Source organism: Salmo salar, chromosome 14 (assembly GCF_965601325.2).
Source record: "Salmo salar chromosome 14, fSalSal1, whole genome shotgun sequence".
NCBI classification, from domain to species: Eukaryota; Metazoa; Chordata; class Actinopteri; order Salmoniformes; family Salmonidae; genus Salmo; species Salmo salar.
Window position 1 is genome coordinate 40,817,501 of NC_138304.1, and position 17,010 is coordinate 40,834,510.

The following is a 17,010-nucleotide window of genomic DNA, read 5'->3' on the forward strand; positions in this document are numbered from 1 at the left end:
TGGACAATCAGGCAACTCAAAACTGCTGTCCCGAGTTTCAGCCCGTGGGCAAAGTTGTCATGATCAGTGGCTTCAAGTTTGGTTTCCACAGTGAAAAAGAAAATACTTCTGCATTTCCTGCTGTGTAAACACATTGCCAATAGGCTCAGGATATCTCCTGATGAGGTTGGGTAGCTGATATTCAGAGCTTAAATAGACAAACTGATTATTCACAGGAATCATATTAATAAAGCCAATACAACGGTCTGTTTAACAGTGGGCCTACCACAAGGATGGCATTCATAACATTCCTTTGTGGCCGACATGGTAGGCTACACCCCAGTATGCATGGACCGACGCTGACACCTTTTGGACGTCTTGTTTTGGTCCTGTCTGTACGAGTCTTGATGTCCATGTCCATGGACGTTGGTTTTTGGTCCAGTCCGGACCAAATCTGAACCAATCATAGACATTTATGTTTGGTTCAGATTTTGTCCAGTCTGGACCAGCCTTGATTTGGCCCAAACATAGAAGTCTACAAATTACGCCTTTTCAACTTTCATTCAGAATCGAAAATCATCCTAATTTCAATGTCTGGAAAAATATGTATTTTAGTCGTCTTTTCGTCATAATGTCCAGGACCGGCCCTGATGCTCTGCATATGGATGAAGCCTTCAAAAGAGTAACTTCTCTCTCTCCTCCTCCCTGTCTTCTCTCTCTCTTCCCCCTCTCTCTCCAGGCACGAGGAGAGACATCCAATTCTTTGTGGTTTGGTAAAGGAGGGTGAGTTATCAGTAACATCCAGTAACTCTACCCCTTACTCAGTACAGTTAACACAATGAGATTAGCATTGGCATATTTACACTACACACTGTTCTAAATAGAATAGTATTACAATGATCATTAAATCAATGATTGCCACTACTGTAAATATGTTCAACTGTAAAGTGTAAATGTTCAGATTTTCTTCTTAAAAGAGAGCCTGTCTCAGATAGTGTTTCCTCCACTGGCCCCAGTCCAGTGAGTATTGACCGGTTGGCTGGGTGCCCTGAGTGGACTGGCAGCTCATTTGTAAATGAGGCAGACCTTATATTAGTGTGACCGCTGCTGCATACAGAGTAACCAGCCCATTAACTGCACTGTCAGTAAGCCAAATACACATCTGGTTGCCCATTCATTCAGGTGGAGGATTTCATGCATAGAAATTTGTAATGAAACTGCCAATGAGTCCTTGGGTCTCCCTGGTCACCTGGGATATATATTTCAGTGGCCAGGAAGTGACCACCCTCTCGAGGGCTTAATGAATAGAATAGACACGGACTGGAGAGGACAGTTGTTAGATTATCCAGATTTACAAAGTAAACAGCCATAATACATGTGGAGTACGTGTCATCAGTTCACTTCAACAAAAGAGTCTAAACTTCCTTATGAGTATATACTGTATATATATATATATATATTTCTGAGATACAGTATCTGAGCTGTCTCAGGTGTGTTTAACAGTATGATGATTTTACCTGCTCAGGGTGGGAGAGGTTCTGTACAGCATCGACAGCATGCCTGATCTGCGCAAGAAGAAAGGGCCCTGCCTGGTCAAAGACCTGGTAGGAGACCACACACACACACACACACACATAAACACACACACACACACAACACACACACACACACACAGAAAATGAGGGATTACCATTCTCCAGTGGATGTTGTGACAGGAAGTCTATAGCCATGGCTCTCACTGAGGCCCCCTCTGCCTGAGTCGTGTAGGTGAATTGCTGACAGACAGTGAATAAGACGGCCGTATGTAAATTGGGGGAGAGAGCAGAATACATTAAAACCTAGGAGCTGTTTGAGGTCACAGTAGATCATGTCAGAGAACATTATCACACACACAAAATACACACACACACACACACACAACAGACTCTACACACACACACAAAATACACACACAAAATACACACACACACACAACAGACTCTACACACACACACAACAGACTCTACACACACACAAAATACACACACACACACAACAGACTCTACACACACACACAACAGACTCTACACACACACAACAGACTCTACACACACACACAAAACAGACTCTACACACACACACAACAGACTCTACACACACACAACAGACTCTACACACACACACACAACAGACTCTACACACACTCACAACAGACTCTACACACACACACAACAGACTCTACACACACACACAAAACAGACTCTACACACACACACAACAGACTCTACACACACACAACAGACTCTACACACACACACAACAGACTCTACACACACACAAAATACACACACACACAACAGACTCTACACACACACAAAATACACACACACACACAACAGACTCTACACACACACAAAATACACACACACAACAGACTCTACATACACACAAAATACACACACACAACAGACTCTACACACACACACACAACAGACTCTACACACACACACAAAATAGAGACACACACAAAACAGACTCACACACACACAAAACTGACTCACACACAAAATAGACACACACACACACTCACACACACACAAAATAGACACACACACATGCACAAAATAGACACACACACCCACACACACAAAACTGACTCACACACACACACAAAATAGACATACACACAAAACTGACTCACACACAAACACACACAAAATATAGACACACACATACACACACTTTTTTACATCTGCCCCCCTTCCAGTTTCTTCTGTATCTTATATCAACATTTATGATACATGAGTATAAATCAATATTCTATTAGAAATTCTGATATGGTGCTTGTTTATTAACATATATGTTCCCTTTCCCCCACCCCTTGTCTCTCTCCTCCCATCATGCAGTTACAGGCCATGGTGAGTACCTGGACCAGTCTGCTGGTGTAGCACCAAAACACTTGAAGCTCTCTTGTAGTTGTAATGCCCATACTTCAATTACCAAGGCTCATATTCATGTCTCTCTCTCTCTCTCTCTCTCTCTCTCTATATCAATTCAATTCAATTTGCTTTATTGGCATGATGTAACAATGTACATATTGCCAAAGCTTATTTAAAAAAAAAAAGAGAATCAAAATTGTCACCGGGACAACAGTAACACCAAAATAACCATACATTCAACAATAACAATAAGCATACAGTAGAGGACATGTGCAGGTTGATTGGTCTATCAGACACTGTCCCTCAACTTATGGCAGGCAGCAATGTGGTGCGCTGCCAACCCACAGCTCTCTGCGTCCTCCCCCAACAGGACGGGTAGCCTATCCTCATCAGAGAGGTCTTTGAATAACCTTGAATACGGGTTTCAAATTTGGGAAAATGACACTTTCTAATTGTTTTATATATTTCACATTTTGTCAGGTAATGCAGCTCTGTCTCAGGTTCTGCTGTTGTGCAGTGATTGTACAGACTTTCCTCTACAGGGAGCCAGGTTTTCCTGTGTCTACACTTCTCAATGACAAGGCGGTGCTCACTGAGCCTGTACTTTGTCAAGGTTTTTCTAAGGTTTTGATCAGTAACCATGGTCAAATAGTTAGCCACAGTGTACTGTCGATTTAGGGCCAGATAGCACTGCATTTTGCTTTGTGTTTGTGCTTGTGTTTCCCAATAAGCAATGTAGTTTTGTTTTCTCTATCTCTCTCTCTCTCTTTATCTCTCTCTCTTTCTCTCTCTATATATCTCTCTCTCTATAATATATATATATATATCTTTGTCTCTCTCTCTCTCTCTCTGTCATCTCTCTCTTTATCTCTCTATATCTCTCTCTCTCTCTCTCTTTATCTCTCTCTCTCGCTCTCTTTTTCTCTTTATCTTTCTCTCTCTCTATTTCTCTCTCTCTTCATTGCTCTCTCTCTCTCTCTCGCTCTCTCTCGTTCTCTCTTTCTCTGTCTCTCTCTCTCTATCTCTCTCTTTTTCTCTTTATCTCGATCTCTCTCTATTTCTCTCTCTCTCTTCATTGCTCTCTCTCTCGCTCTCTCTCGTTCTCTCTCTTTCTCTGTCTCTCTATCTATCTCTCTCCCTTTCTCCCTCTCTCTTCAGTCTATGGCCTCTCAGAACGCTCGGAAGGCTGGGATCACCACAGCGATGGCCTGCAGCACCCTCGGCAACGAGGACCTGGTGGGTCACATGACCTCTGACCTATGACCACAGCCTGTCTCAGCACAGCTATAAATATCCATTCAGTTCAATTCTCATTTCAGTCAACTTCATTAGTATTATCCTAAGGGGTCATTTCCACTGGCGGAGCTTAACACTTAGAAGAGATCTATCCGACCACATTATATTGCTGGGGTGCAATTGATTTATTAAACAACTGACGTTTTTATCAGCTAGCTGCTTTTGTCAGGCAGTATGCATGTATAATTAATACTATCTCTCTCTCTCTCTCTCTCTCTCTCTCTCTCTCTCTCTCTCTCCTCTCTCTCTCTCTCTCTCTCTCTCTCCTTCCTCCCCCTCCTCTCTTTCTGTAGAAAAGTCACGTTTATAAGAAGACCCTACAGGCTCTGATCTACCCCATCTCCTGCACCACGCCCCATAACTTTGAGGTGTGGACGGCCACCACGCCCACCTACTGCTATGAGTGTGAGGGGCTGCTGTGGGGCATCGCCCGCCAGGGCATGAGGTGCTCCGAGTGTGGGGTCAAATGTCACGACAAGTGTCAGGACCTGCTAAATGCCGACTGCCTGCAGAGTAAGGAACACACGCAACACACACAACACACACAGACGCAGACTAACACTCTCTCTCTCTCTCACACACACACACACACCACACACACACACACACTAGGGCTGTGACGATACCAGTGTCGCAATATTTTTATTTCCATGGCAAAAATGAAAACACAAAGCAGGTCCTTTTAAAAGCTGCTGTATGTAAAATATTGTGTGCTATAACTAGGAAAATAAAGACATGTGACTCTGGATAACATCATAATGGTGTTTGTTTCAACATTAAGGCTGTTTTCCTAAACAAGTTAAATCCACTTCCTGCTTTGTTTCCTGGCCACGATACTAATGAGTATCGCCATACTGGTGTCGTCCCGGCCCTAACACACACACACACACACACACACACACACACACACACACACACACACACACACACACACACACACACACACACACACACACACACACACACACACACACACACACACACACACACACACACACACATATACACACATATACACACACACACTTCTAACACTCTCTACACACACACACACACACACACACACACACACACACACACACACACACACACACACACACACACATATACACAAACACATGCACATGTCGAACACTCTCTACACACATATACACAAACACATGCACACGTCTAACAGTCTCTACACACACACACACACACACATATACACCCATAAAAACTCACTCTCATTTCCCCTCTTGCTTTCCCCTCTCGATTGACATCCCATTACTCTCCTCCCTCTCGTTCTTCACCCTCTTCCTTTCCAATGTCTCCTGAGTAATGTGCTGTCATCCCCCTGCGTCTCTCCTCTCTCACTCCTGGACTTCTCTTCATCCTTTTACTTCCTCTAATTCACATTCCCCAAGATGGGCCTTTAGCCTAACCCTCCACTGATTTACAGTCTCTGTATCTCCTATCACCCACTCCCAAGTATTCCTTAGGAGCCTTTCATTTGAAGGTTTACCCAATTGACCCTCACTGCCTCTTCCCTCCCATTCTATATTTACTGTATACCCTCTCTCTCTCTCTCTCTCTTTCTCCCACTCCCTCTCCTTCTCTCTCCTATTCTATATTTACTGGATACCCTCTCTCTCTCTCTCTCCCTCTCTCTCCCTTTCTCTCCTATTCTATATTTACTGTATACCCTCTCTCTCTCTCCCTCTCTCTCCTTCTCTCTCCTATTCTATATTTACTGTATACCCTCTCTCTCTCTCTCTCCCTCTCTCTCTCCCTCTCTCTCCCTCTCTCTCCTTCTCTCTCCTATTCTATATTTACTGTATACCCTCTCTCTCTCTCCCTCTCTCTCCTTCTCTCTCCTATTCTATATTTACTGTATACCCTCTCTCTCTCTCTCTCTCTCTCTCTCTCCCTCTCTCTCTCCCTCTCTCTCCTTCTCTCTCCTATTCTATATTTACTGTATACCCTCTTTCTCCCTCTCTCCTTCTCTCTCCTTCTCTCTCTTTCTCTCTCTCCCTCTCTCTCCTTCTCTCTCCTATTCTATATTTACTGTATACCCTCTCTCTCTCTCCCTCTCTCTCTCCTTCTCTCTCTTTCTCCCGCTCCCTCTCTCTCCTTCTCTCTCCTATTCTATATTTACTGTATACCCTCTCTCTCTCTCTCCCTCTCTCTCCTTCTCTCTCCTTCTCTCTCTTTCTCCCGCTCCCTCTCTCTCCTTCTCTCTCCTATTCTATATTTACTGTATACCCTCTCTCTCTCCTTCTCTCTCCTTCTCTCTCCCTCTCCTTCACTCTCTCCCTCTCTCTCCTTCTCTCTCCTTCTCCCTCTCCTTCTCTCTCTTTCTCCCGCTCCCTCTCTCTTCCTCTCTCTCCTTCACTCTCTCCCTCTCTCTCCTTCTCTCTCCTTCTCCCTCTCCTTCTCTCTCTTTCTCCCGCTCCCTCTCTCTTCCTCTCTCTCCTTCTCTCTCTCTCCCTCTCTCTCCTTCTCCCTCTCCTTCTCTCTCTCCTTCTCTCTCCTTCTCTCTCTTCCCTCTGAGTGCACTCCTCACTCCCTCTTCACCCATCTCTCTCGTTTCCAGGGGCAGCGGAGAAGAGTTCTAAGCACGGGGCGGAGGACAGAACCCAGAACATCATCATGGTTCTAAAGGACAGGATGAAGATCAGAGAGAGGAACAAACCGGAAATCTTCGAGCTCATCCAGGAAGTGTTTACCGTCGTCAAGGCTACGCACGCCACGCAGATGAAGCAGATCAAACAGAGCGTGCTTGATGGGACGTCCAAGTGGTCGGCCATGATCAGCATGACTGGTAAAAATAGGACTAGGATTGGGATTAAGATTAGGTTTGGTAGGGGTTTGGATTGAAATTGGAGGGGGTGTTAGTTACTGTCTGGCAGTAGGAACTCCACATCCGTACACTCACCTTTGCCAACCGGACTAGAAATGATATTTTACATGTTTGTATTTGAGTACTTTAGCAGATGCTCTTATACGAAGTGATTTTAAATGTATTCAAGTACGGAGGCTGAAACAACCATTTAGTTAATACTCTCTGTGAGACGTATGCCCAAGGTCTAATGATGACTGTGTGCCTCTCTCAGTGCAGTGTGCACAGGGCCTCCAGGCCAAGGACAAGACTGGTTCCAGTGACCCCTACGTCACAGTTCAGGTGGGCAAGACCAAGAAGAGGACCAAGACTATATACGGCAACCTCAACCCTGTCTGGGAGGAGAACTTCCACTTGTGAGTATAGTGAGTGTGTGTTTCTGTCAGTCTGCGTGCGTGGGTGTGTGTGTGTGTGTGTGTTTCTGTCTGTCTGCGTGCGTGGGTGTGTGTGTGTGTGTTTCTGTCTGCGTGCGTGGGTGTGTGTGTGTGTGTGTGTGTGTGTGTTTCTGTCTGCGTGCGTGGGTGGGTGGGTGTGTGTGTGTGTGTGTTTCTGTCTGTCTGCATGCGTGGGTGTGTGTGTGTGTGTGTGTGTGTGTGTGTGTGTGTGTGTGTGTGTGTGTGTGTGTGTGTGTGTGTGTGTGTTTCTGTCTGCGTGGGTGGGTGGGTGGGTGGGTGGGTGTGTTTCTGTCTGCGTGCGTGGGTGGGTGTGTGTTTCTGTCTGTCTGCGTGGGTGTGTGTGTGTGTGTGTGTGTGTGTGTGTGTGTGTGTGTGTGTGTGTGTGTGTGTGTGTGTGTGTGTGTGTGTGTTTCTGTATGTCTGCGTGTTTCTGTCTGTCTGTCTTCATATAAACAGGTGTAGACTAACAGTGAAATTCTTACTTATGTGCCATTCACAACAACACAGAGAGAAACATTTATAATAGAAACATAATAACACTAGGAATAAATAGACAATGATTAACAATAACTTGGCTATATACAAGGGGTACCAGTACTGAGTCCATGATAACTTGGCTATATACAAGGGGTACCAGTACCGAGTCCATGATAACTTGGCTATATACAAGGGGTACCAGTACTGAGTCCATGATAACTTGACTATATACACAGGGTACCAGTACCGAGTCCATGATAACTTGGCTATATACACAGGGTACCAGTACCGAGTCCATGATAACTTGGCTATATACACAGGGTACCAGTACCGAGTCCATGATAACTTGGCTATATACACAGGGTACCAGTACCGAGTCCATGATAACTTGGCTATATACACAGGGTACCAGTACCGAGTCCATGATAACTTGGCTATATACACAGGGTACCAGTACTGAGTCCATGATAACTTGGCTATATACACAGGGTACCAGTACCGAGTCCATGATAACTTGGCTATATACACAGGGTACCAGTACCGAGTCCATGATAACTTGGCTATATACACAGGGTACCAGTACCGAGTCCATGATAACTTGACTATATACACAGGGTACCAGTACCGAGTCCATGATAACTTGGCTATATACACAGGGTACCAGTACCGAGTCCATGATAACTTGACTATATACACAGGGTACCAGTACCGAGTCCATGATAACTTGGCTATATACACAGGGTACCAGTACCGAGTCCATGATAACTTGACTATATACACAGGGTACCAGTACCGAGTCCATGATAACTTGACTATATACACAGGGTACCAGTACTGAGTCCATGATAACTTGACTATATACAAGGGGTACCAGTACCGAGTCCATGATAACTTGGCTATATACACAGGGTACCAGTACCGAGTCCATGATAACTTGACTATATACAAGGGGTACCAGTACCGAGTCCATGATAACTTGGCTATATACACAGGGTACCAGTACCGAGTCCATGATAACTTGACTATATACAAGGGGTACCAGTACTGAGTCCATGATAACTTGACTATATACACAGGGTACCAGTACCGAGTCCATGATAACTTGACTATATACACAGGGTACCAGTACTGAGTCCATGATAACTTGACTATATACACAGGGTACCAGTACCGAGTCCATGATAACTTGACTATATACACAGGGTACCAGTACTGAGTCCATGATAACTTGGCTATATACACAGGGTACCAGTACCGAGTCCATGATAACTTGACTATATACAAGGGGTACCAGTACCGAGTCCATGATAACTTGGCTATATACACAGGGTACCAGTACCGAGTCCATGATAACTTGACTATATACAAGGGGTACCAGTACTGAGTCCATGATAACTTGGCTATATACAAGGGGTACCAGTACCGAGTCCATGATAACTTGACTATATACAAGGGGTACCAGTACCGAGTCCATGATAACTTGACTATATACAAGGGGTACCAGTACCGCATCCATGATAACTTGGCTATATACAAGGGGTACCAGTACCGCGTCCATGATAACTTGGCTATATACAAGGGGTACCAGTACCGAGTCCATGTGCAGAGGTACGAGGTCATTGAGGTAGATATGTGCATATAGGTAGGGTTATAGTGACTAGGCTACAGGATAGATAATAAATGGTGGCAGCAGCATATGTGATGAGTCAAAAGAGTTGGTACAAAAGGGGTCAATGCAGATAGTCCAGGTAGCTATTTGGTGAACTATTTAACTAACCATTTAGCAGCCTTATTGCTGTTCAGGGTCCTGCTGGTTCCAGACTTGGTGCATCGGTACCGCTTACCGTATGGTAACAGAGAGCAGTCTATGACATGGGTGGCTGGAGTATTTGACAATGTTTAGGGCCCGGTTACATCGGACATCATTTCTTCATCTCATAGTGAATGCCACAACTCGTCGGACCGCATTAAGGTACGCGTGTGGGATGAGGACGATGACATCAAGTCCAGGGTGAAGCAGAAGTTCAAACGGGAGTCAGATGACTTCCTGGGTCAGACAATCATCGAGGTCCGCACGCTCAGCGGAGAGATGGACGTCTGGTACAACCTGGGTGAGTGATGAGAAGGGGGGAGTCAGGAAGTGAGGGAGTTGTGGGAAAGGAGATGAACAGGAAGGAAGACGTGTGAGTGTGTTGTAGTTCTCTGACAGACAAGAGAACAGACGTGTTGATGTGAGTGTGTTGGTGTCCTCTGACAGACAAGAGAACAGACGTGTTGATGTGAGTGTGTTGTAGTTCTCTGACAGACAAGAGAACAGACGTGTTGATGTGAGTGTGTTGGTGTCCTCTGACAGACAAGAGAACAGACGTGTTGATGTGAGTGTGTTGTAGTTCTCTGACAGACAAGAGAACAGACGTGTTGATGTGAGTGTGTTGGTGTCCTCTGACAGACAAGAGAACAGACGTGTTGATGTGAGTGTGTTGGTGTCCTCTGACAGACAAGAGAACAGACGTGTTGATGTGAGTGTGTTGGTGTCCTCTGACAGACAAGAGAACAGACAAGTCAGCTGTGTCAGGAGCCATCCGGATGCACATCAGTGTAGAGATCAAAGGAGAGGAGACTGTGGCTCCCTACCATGTCCAGTACACCTGTCTACATGAGGTAAGACTGACCAGACCATACCTCGCTTCACACACACACACACAACACACACACACACACACACACACACACACACACACACACACACACACACACACACACACACACACACACACACACACCTAGGGTTGCAAATTTACCAGTAATTTACCAAAGTTACAGGAATCTTCAGCCATTTCTGTAATTAAAAGGTAATCTATGGTAACTTTGGTCATTTATAGTAGATTTATTTTCTTCATATATTTTTTTTGTATATCTGTGTCCATTTTGTCCTATTAGATAGACCATCTGGTTCAAGAGAAAATAGCTTAATTAATGAAAAATTAACTCAGCTGCCACCAGTTTGGTGCAAAACCATTTACAACAAAGACATATTAAAATAAATAACTGTGTAAAAATATAAAGGATATTTCCTGCTGAAACATTCATATTAAACTAACTGTCCAGTCAAAATCTAACATTTAAAAGTTATTATTCTGTTAACTCATGGCCATAACATTAATTGGAGAAAAAGCACGTCAAAAGTCCCACCTCAAACTTGTATCTCAAACAGTCCGTTTAAAAAATGCTTGTTATTTCCTGAAAGAACCTGATGTAATGTTGGCTCATTGGCTGAGCTGGCCAATCAGCAGTCTACTCACATGAATATTTTGGGGGGCTGGACTTCCTAATTTGGTCTCGTTTTTCATATTGCTTGTTACGAAATGCAGCGGCCATGACTGAAGTCAAACGAGAGATGTCTTGGGGGTGTGGTTTCACGTGGGTATCTCTTGTGTGTGTTCACATGTGGGAAGCGTTTGTATTTTCACTCTGCCAAAACAGTACACCGATACAGTCACACACCCTTCTAGATAACTTGAAACGGTCTAACCAGGTCTTGTGTCTTGAAGTCGCTAGCTAGGCTAGCTTGTGCTAGGCAACTTCTTTTGTCAATTAGCTTCAGCCGGCTGGTGTGCGACTGTGGCAAAGTTGGTTTGACTTTGGATCGCCTATCTCCGTGGCTATTTAATAAATTAGTCAAATTACACAATGTAAATGGGACAAAATGTTCATGTTGCACATCTTTTAGTTCTCATTAAAAGCTTTCAATATTTGTATAGGAATTTCTACAGTTTATAGCTAGTTTGAGGTTTTAAGTCATTGAAAGTTGGAGCTATTGACATTGTAAAATATTGTCCCATGTACATTGTGTAATTTACTGATGGTCCCTAACTAGCCCCATAGGGATATCGAATGTCAAACCAAATTGACAATGGGCATTACGATCTGGTCGGGTAAAGCTGCACTCCGAATTGATGATTAATTAGGTTCTGCCAGCTGTGGACATGTGGTTAGATTTGAAATAAACTCAAGGAAAACTGTCACGGTGGGCTTCATTCTGTTACGGTGTCCTTCGTTCTGTCACGGTGTCCTTCATTCTGTCACGGTGTCCTTCATTCTGTTACGGTGTCCTTCATTCTGTTACGGTGTCCTTCGTTCTGTCACGGTGTCCTTCATTCTGTTACGGTGTCCTTCGTTCTGTCACGGTGTTCTTCATTCTGTCATGGTGTCCTTCGTTCTGTCATAGTGTTTCGTTCTGTCACGGTGTCCTTCATTCTGTTATGGTGTCCTTCATTCTGTCATGGTGTCCTTCGTTCTGTCACGGTGTCCTTCATTCTGTTATGGTGTCCTTCATTCTGTCATGGTGGCGTTCGTTCTGTCACGGTGTCCTTCATTCTGTCATGGTGTTCTTCGTTCTGTTACGGTGTCCTTTATTCCACGACATAACATGTTTTCCTATCATCTCATCAATCTCAGTTTTGGAAGAAACTGACTTTATGACCAAAATTATCCTATTGACACATTGTGGTCCATTTTGACACTAGAATGAATGTTTCTGACTCATATCGATGCCACACAGGCCGTGTTCAAAAGGAGAAGTTGTTTTTTAGGGGCAGTCGCACTTTAATGACCGGTGTACGCCGACAACATTCAAAAAGCTGCTTTTTAACATACTTAATTACCAAAACTATTTCACTATTGTAATCTATTACAGGTCATGTTTCATAGAAATCTGGAAACACTGGACAGTTACTTTAAACACCAATGGTATTCACTAAGTTGATGGTTTATATTTAGGATAATGTTTTATAACTTTGTCATACATTTTTTTATTTTTAAATCATCTTATTTGATTATTTTATATATATTGTTTAGGGCCAGAGATAATTACAGACACCTGTGATAATCCAACCTACTGCAAAAGGCCACTAGATGTCACGCCCTGACCATAGAGAGCCCTTGGTTCTCTATGGTGTTTAGGTCAGCGCATGACTAGGGGGGTGTTCTAGTCCTTGTATTTCTATGTTGGTGAGTTGTATGGTTCCCAATTAGAGACATCTGGTAATCGTTGCCTCTAATTGGGGATCATATTTAGGTAGCCTTTTTCCCCACCTGTGTTTTGTGGGATATTGTTTTGTTTAGTTCATTGTGTGCTACGAACGGCACGTTCATGTTGGTCTTTGTTAAGTTTCACTTTGAAATAAAATATGTGGAACTATACGCATGCTGTGCTTCGGTGCCATCCATTTGAAGAACGTGACACTAGATGTAATCTTATAAACAAAAAATCAACTTGAAAGATATGAAAATTCTGGTAGTTTACTGGTAAACTTCAAAAATGTCCTGTAATATTTCCTCCATTTGCAACCCTACACACACCTTTAACAGCCTTTTCCCTCTGTGTGTGTAGCACCTGTTCCAGTACACTACAGAGGTGCAGAACAGTGGTGTGGTGAAGATCCCTGATGCTAAAGGAGACGACGCATGGAAGGTGTACTTCGAGGAGACTCCCCAGGAGATCGTGGATGAGTTCGCCATGCGTTACGGAGTGGAGTCCATCTACCAGGCTATGACGTCAGTACCATCACCATACCGAACACATACAGAGAGTTTGGTCATAGACTTCAACCAGAGACATATCTATGAATGTATTTCTCTGGCTTGAAGCAGTATTATTTACCATCACCCAGTGTGTCCGCTCAGACTTTCTGATCTGTGATAACATGTAGCACCATACAGAATGCGATACACTTGAGAATACACTGAGTGTAACAAACATTAGGAACACCTTCCTAATATTGAGTTGCACCCCCTCTTGCCCTCAGAATAGCTTCAATTCGTCAGGGCATGGACTTTACAAGGTTGAAAACGTTCCACAGGGATGCTGGTCCATGTTGACTCCAATGCTTCCCACAGTTGTGTCAAGTTGGCTGAATGTCCTTTGGGTGGTGGACCGTTCTTGATACACACAGGAAACTGTTAAGCATGAAAAACCCAGCAGCGTTGCAGTTCTTGACACAAACCGGAGTGCCTGGCCCTACTACCATACCCCTTTCAAAGGCACTTTGGCTCACACAATCCATGTCTCAATTGTCTCAAGGCTTAAAAATCCTTCTTTAACCTGTCCACACCCGTTGAAGTGGATTTAACAAGCGACATCAATAAGGGATCATATCTTTAACCTGTATTCACCTGGTCAGTCTATGTCATGGAAAGAGCTTAATGTTTTGTACTGTATATTCAGTGTATATTTAAGTGATAATGGCCAAGAAGCCGGTGTTTGGAGGATATATTGGCACAGGTGTTGTTAGGCCCGAGACGATTGCCTGTTTGGGCTGATGAGGCAGTGGATTGTCCAGTCAGCTGGAACAGAGTAAATAGGCATTTTAACGTCATAGATTTAGTCAGTGGTAACTTGGAATGCGATATTTTAACCAATCAGCATTCAGGATTAGACCCACTCGTTGTATATGTAGCCTGGTAGCCTAGTGGTTAGAGCATTGGGCCAGTAACTGAAAGGTTGCTGGGTTGAATCCCTGAGCTGACAAGGTAAGAATCTGTCACTCTGAACAAGACAGTTACCCCACTGTTCCCCAGGTGCTGAAGACATGGATGTGGATTAAGGCAGCTCCCTGCACCTCTCTGGTTCAGAGGGGTTGGGTTAAAGGCAGAAGACACATATCAGTTGAAGGCATTCAGTTGTACAACTGACTAGGTATCCCACTTTCCCTTTACAAACTACACTGGACAGACAAATGACAACGAAAACTTACGAAACAGTAGCTGATGAACAAACATAAACACCAGGCAGCATTAGTTCATACCTATTAGTCCTAGTTAATATGAATATACTGTAGTTATTGTATTGTGTCCACAGCCACTTTGCCTGCCTGTCGTCTAAGTACATGTGCCCGGGCGTGCCCGCGGTGATGAGTACCCTGCTGGCCAACATCAATGCTTACTACGCCCACACCACCCAGTCCACCAATAACGTCTCGGCATCAGACCGCTTCGCCGCATCCAACTTTGGAGTGAGTTAATTGGTTTATTCCCCTCATGTTTTAAGTTGAGCTTTTAATTGAAATTATTATTTGACTTTTCTATCTACAGTATATGGACCAATTAGAAAGACCATCCTAGAGATGATACAGTGAGGGAAAAAAGTATTTGATCCCCTGCTGATTTTGTACGTTTACCCACTGACAAAGAAATGATCCGTCTATAATTGTAATGGTAGGTTTATTTGAACAGTGAGAGACAGAATAACAACAAAACAATCCAGAAAAACACATGTCAAAAATGTTATAAAATGATTTGCATTTTAATGAGGGAAGTATTTGACCCCTCTGCAAAACATGACTTAGTACTTGGTGGCAAAACCCTTGTTGGCAATCACAGAGGTCAGACGTTTCTTGTAGTTGGCCACCAGGTTTGCACACATCTCAGGAGGGATTTTGTCCCACTCCTCTTTGCAGATCTTCTCCAAGTCATTAAGGTTTCGTGGCTGACGTTTGGCAACTCGAACCTTCAGCTCCCTCCACAGATTTTCTATGGGATTAAGGTCTGGAGACTGGCTAGGCCACTCCAGGACCTTAATGTGCTTCTTCTTGAGCCACTCCTTTTTTGCCTTGGCCTTGTGTTTTGGGTCATTGTCATGCTGGAATACCCATCCACGACCCATTTTCAATGCCCTGGCTGAGGGAAGGAGGTTCTCACCCAAGATTTGACGGTACATGGCCCCGTCCATCGTCCCTTTGATGCGGTGAAGTTGTCCTGTCCCCTTAGCAGAAAAACACCCCCAAAGCATAATGTTTCCACCTCCATGTTTGACGGTGGGGATGGAGTTCTTGGGATCATAGGCAGCATTCCTCCTCCTCCAAACACGGCGAGTTGAGTTGATGCCAAAGAGCTCCATTTTGGTCTCATCTGACCACAACACTTTCACCCAGTTGTCCTCTGAATCATTCAGATGTTACATTTTACATTTTTACATTTTAGTCATTTAGCAGACGCTCTTATCCAGAGCGACTTACAGTAGTGAATGCATACATTTCATTAAAAAAAATTCTCCATACTGGTCCCCCGTGGGAATCGAACCCACAACCCTGGCGTTGCAGACACCATGCTCTACCAACTGAGCCACACAGGACCCCCCGTGGTAAACTTCAGATGGGCATGTATATGTGCTTTCTTGAGCAGGGAGACCTTGCGGGCGCTGCAGGATTTCAGTCCTTCACTGCGTAGTGTGTTACCAATTGTTTTCTTGGTGACTATGGTCCCAGCTGCCTTGAGATCATTGACAAGGTCCTCCGTGTAGTTCTGGGCTGATTCCTCACCGTTCTCATGATCATTGCAACTCCACGAGGTGAGATCTTGCATGGAGCCCCAGGACGAGGGAGATTGACAGTTATTTTGTGTTTCTTCCATTTGCGAATAATCGCACCAACTGTTGTCACCTTCTCACCAAGCTGCTTGGCCATGGTCTTGTAGCCCATTCCAGCCTTGTGTAGGTCTACAATCTTGTCCCTGACATCCTTGGAGAGCTCTTTGGTCTTGGCCATGGTGGAGAGTTTGGAATCTGATTGATTGATTGCTTCTGTGGACAGGTGTCTTTTATACAGGTAACAAGATGAGATTAGGAGCACTCCCTTTAAGAGTGTACTCCTAATCTCAGCTCGTTACCTGTATAAAAGACACCTGGGAGCCAGAAATCTTTCTGATTGAGAGGGGGTCAAATACTTATTTCCCTCATTAAAATGCAAATCAATTTATAACATTTCTGACATGCGTTTTTCTGGATTTTTTTGTTGTTATTCTGTCTCTCACTGTTCAAATAAACCTACCATTAAAATTATTAGACGGATCATTTCTTTGTCAGTGGGTAAACGTACAAAATCAGCAGGGGATCAAATACTTTTTTCCCTCCACTGTATATTGAACTGTGTAGATAATTGAAGTTCAGAACTGGAACATTGTGCTGAGGGCCCTCTGCCCTAATACAGCCTCTGACCCCTATTTTCAAACAGTGGCCAAATGTACATCCCCAACTGCCCAATCAAACTCACCGTGCTAGATCCTGTCC

At 44.0% G+C, this 17,010-nt stretch overlaps 1 protein-coding gene across 1 annotated transcript in view; it reads left to right on the forward strand.

Moving 5' to 3' along the window:
• The window catches only part of LOC106569526 (protein unc-13 homolog A), a 114,752-nt gene that overhangs the window by 59,031 nt on the left and 38,711 nt on the right, over positions 1-17,010 (forward strand). Inside the window, exons 12-21 of the mRNA XM_082960977.1 lie at positions 719-762; positions 1,505-1,583; positions 4,056-4,133; positions 4,487-4,706; positions 6,769-6,996; positions 7,289-7,430; positions 9,888-10,057; positions 10,492-10,607; positions 13,339-13,502; positions 14,806-14,959. Of these exons, the coding sequence (XP_082817103.1) occupies positions 719-762; positions 1,505-1,583; positions 4,056-4,133; positions 4,487-4,706; positions 6,769-6,996; positions 7,289-7,430; positions 9,888-10,057; positions 10,492-10,607; positions 13,339-13,502; positions 14,806-14,959 (1,395 nt within the window). The remainder of the gene's footprint in view (positions 1-718; positions 763-1,504; positions 1,584-4,055; positions 4,134-4,486; positions 4,707-6,768; positions 6,997-7,288; positions 7,431-9,887; positions 10,058-10,491; positions 10,608-13,338; positions 13,503-14,805; positions 14,960-17,010) is intronic.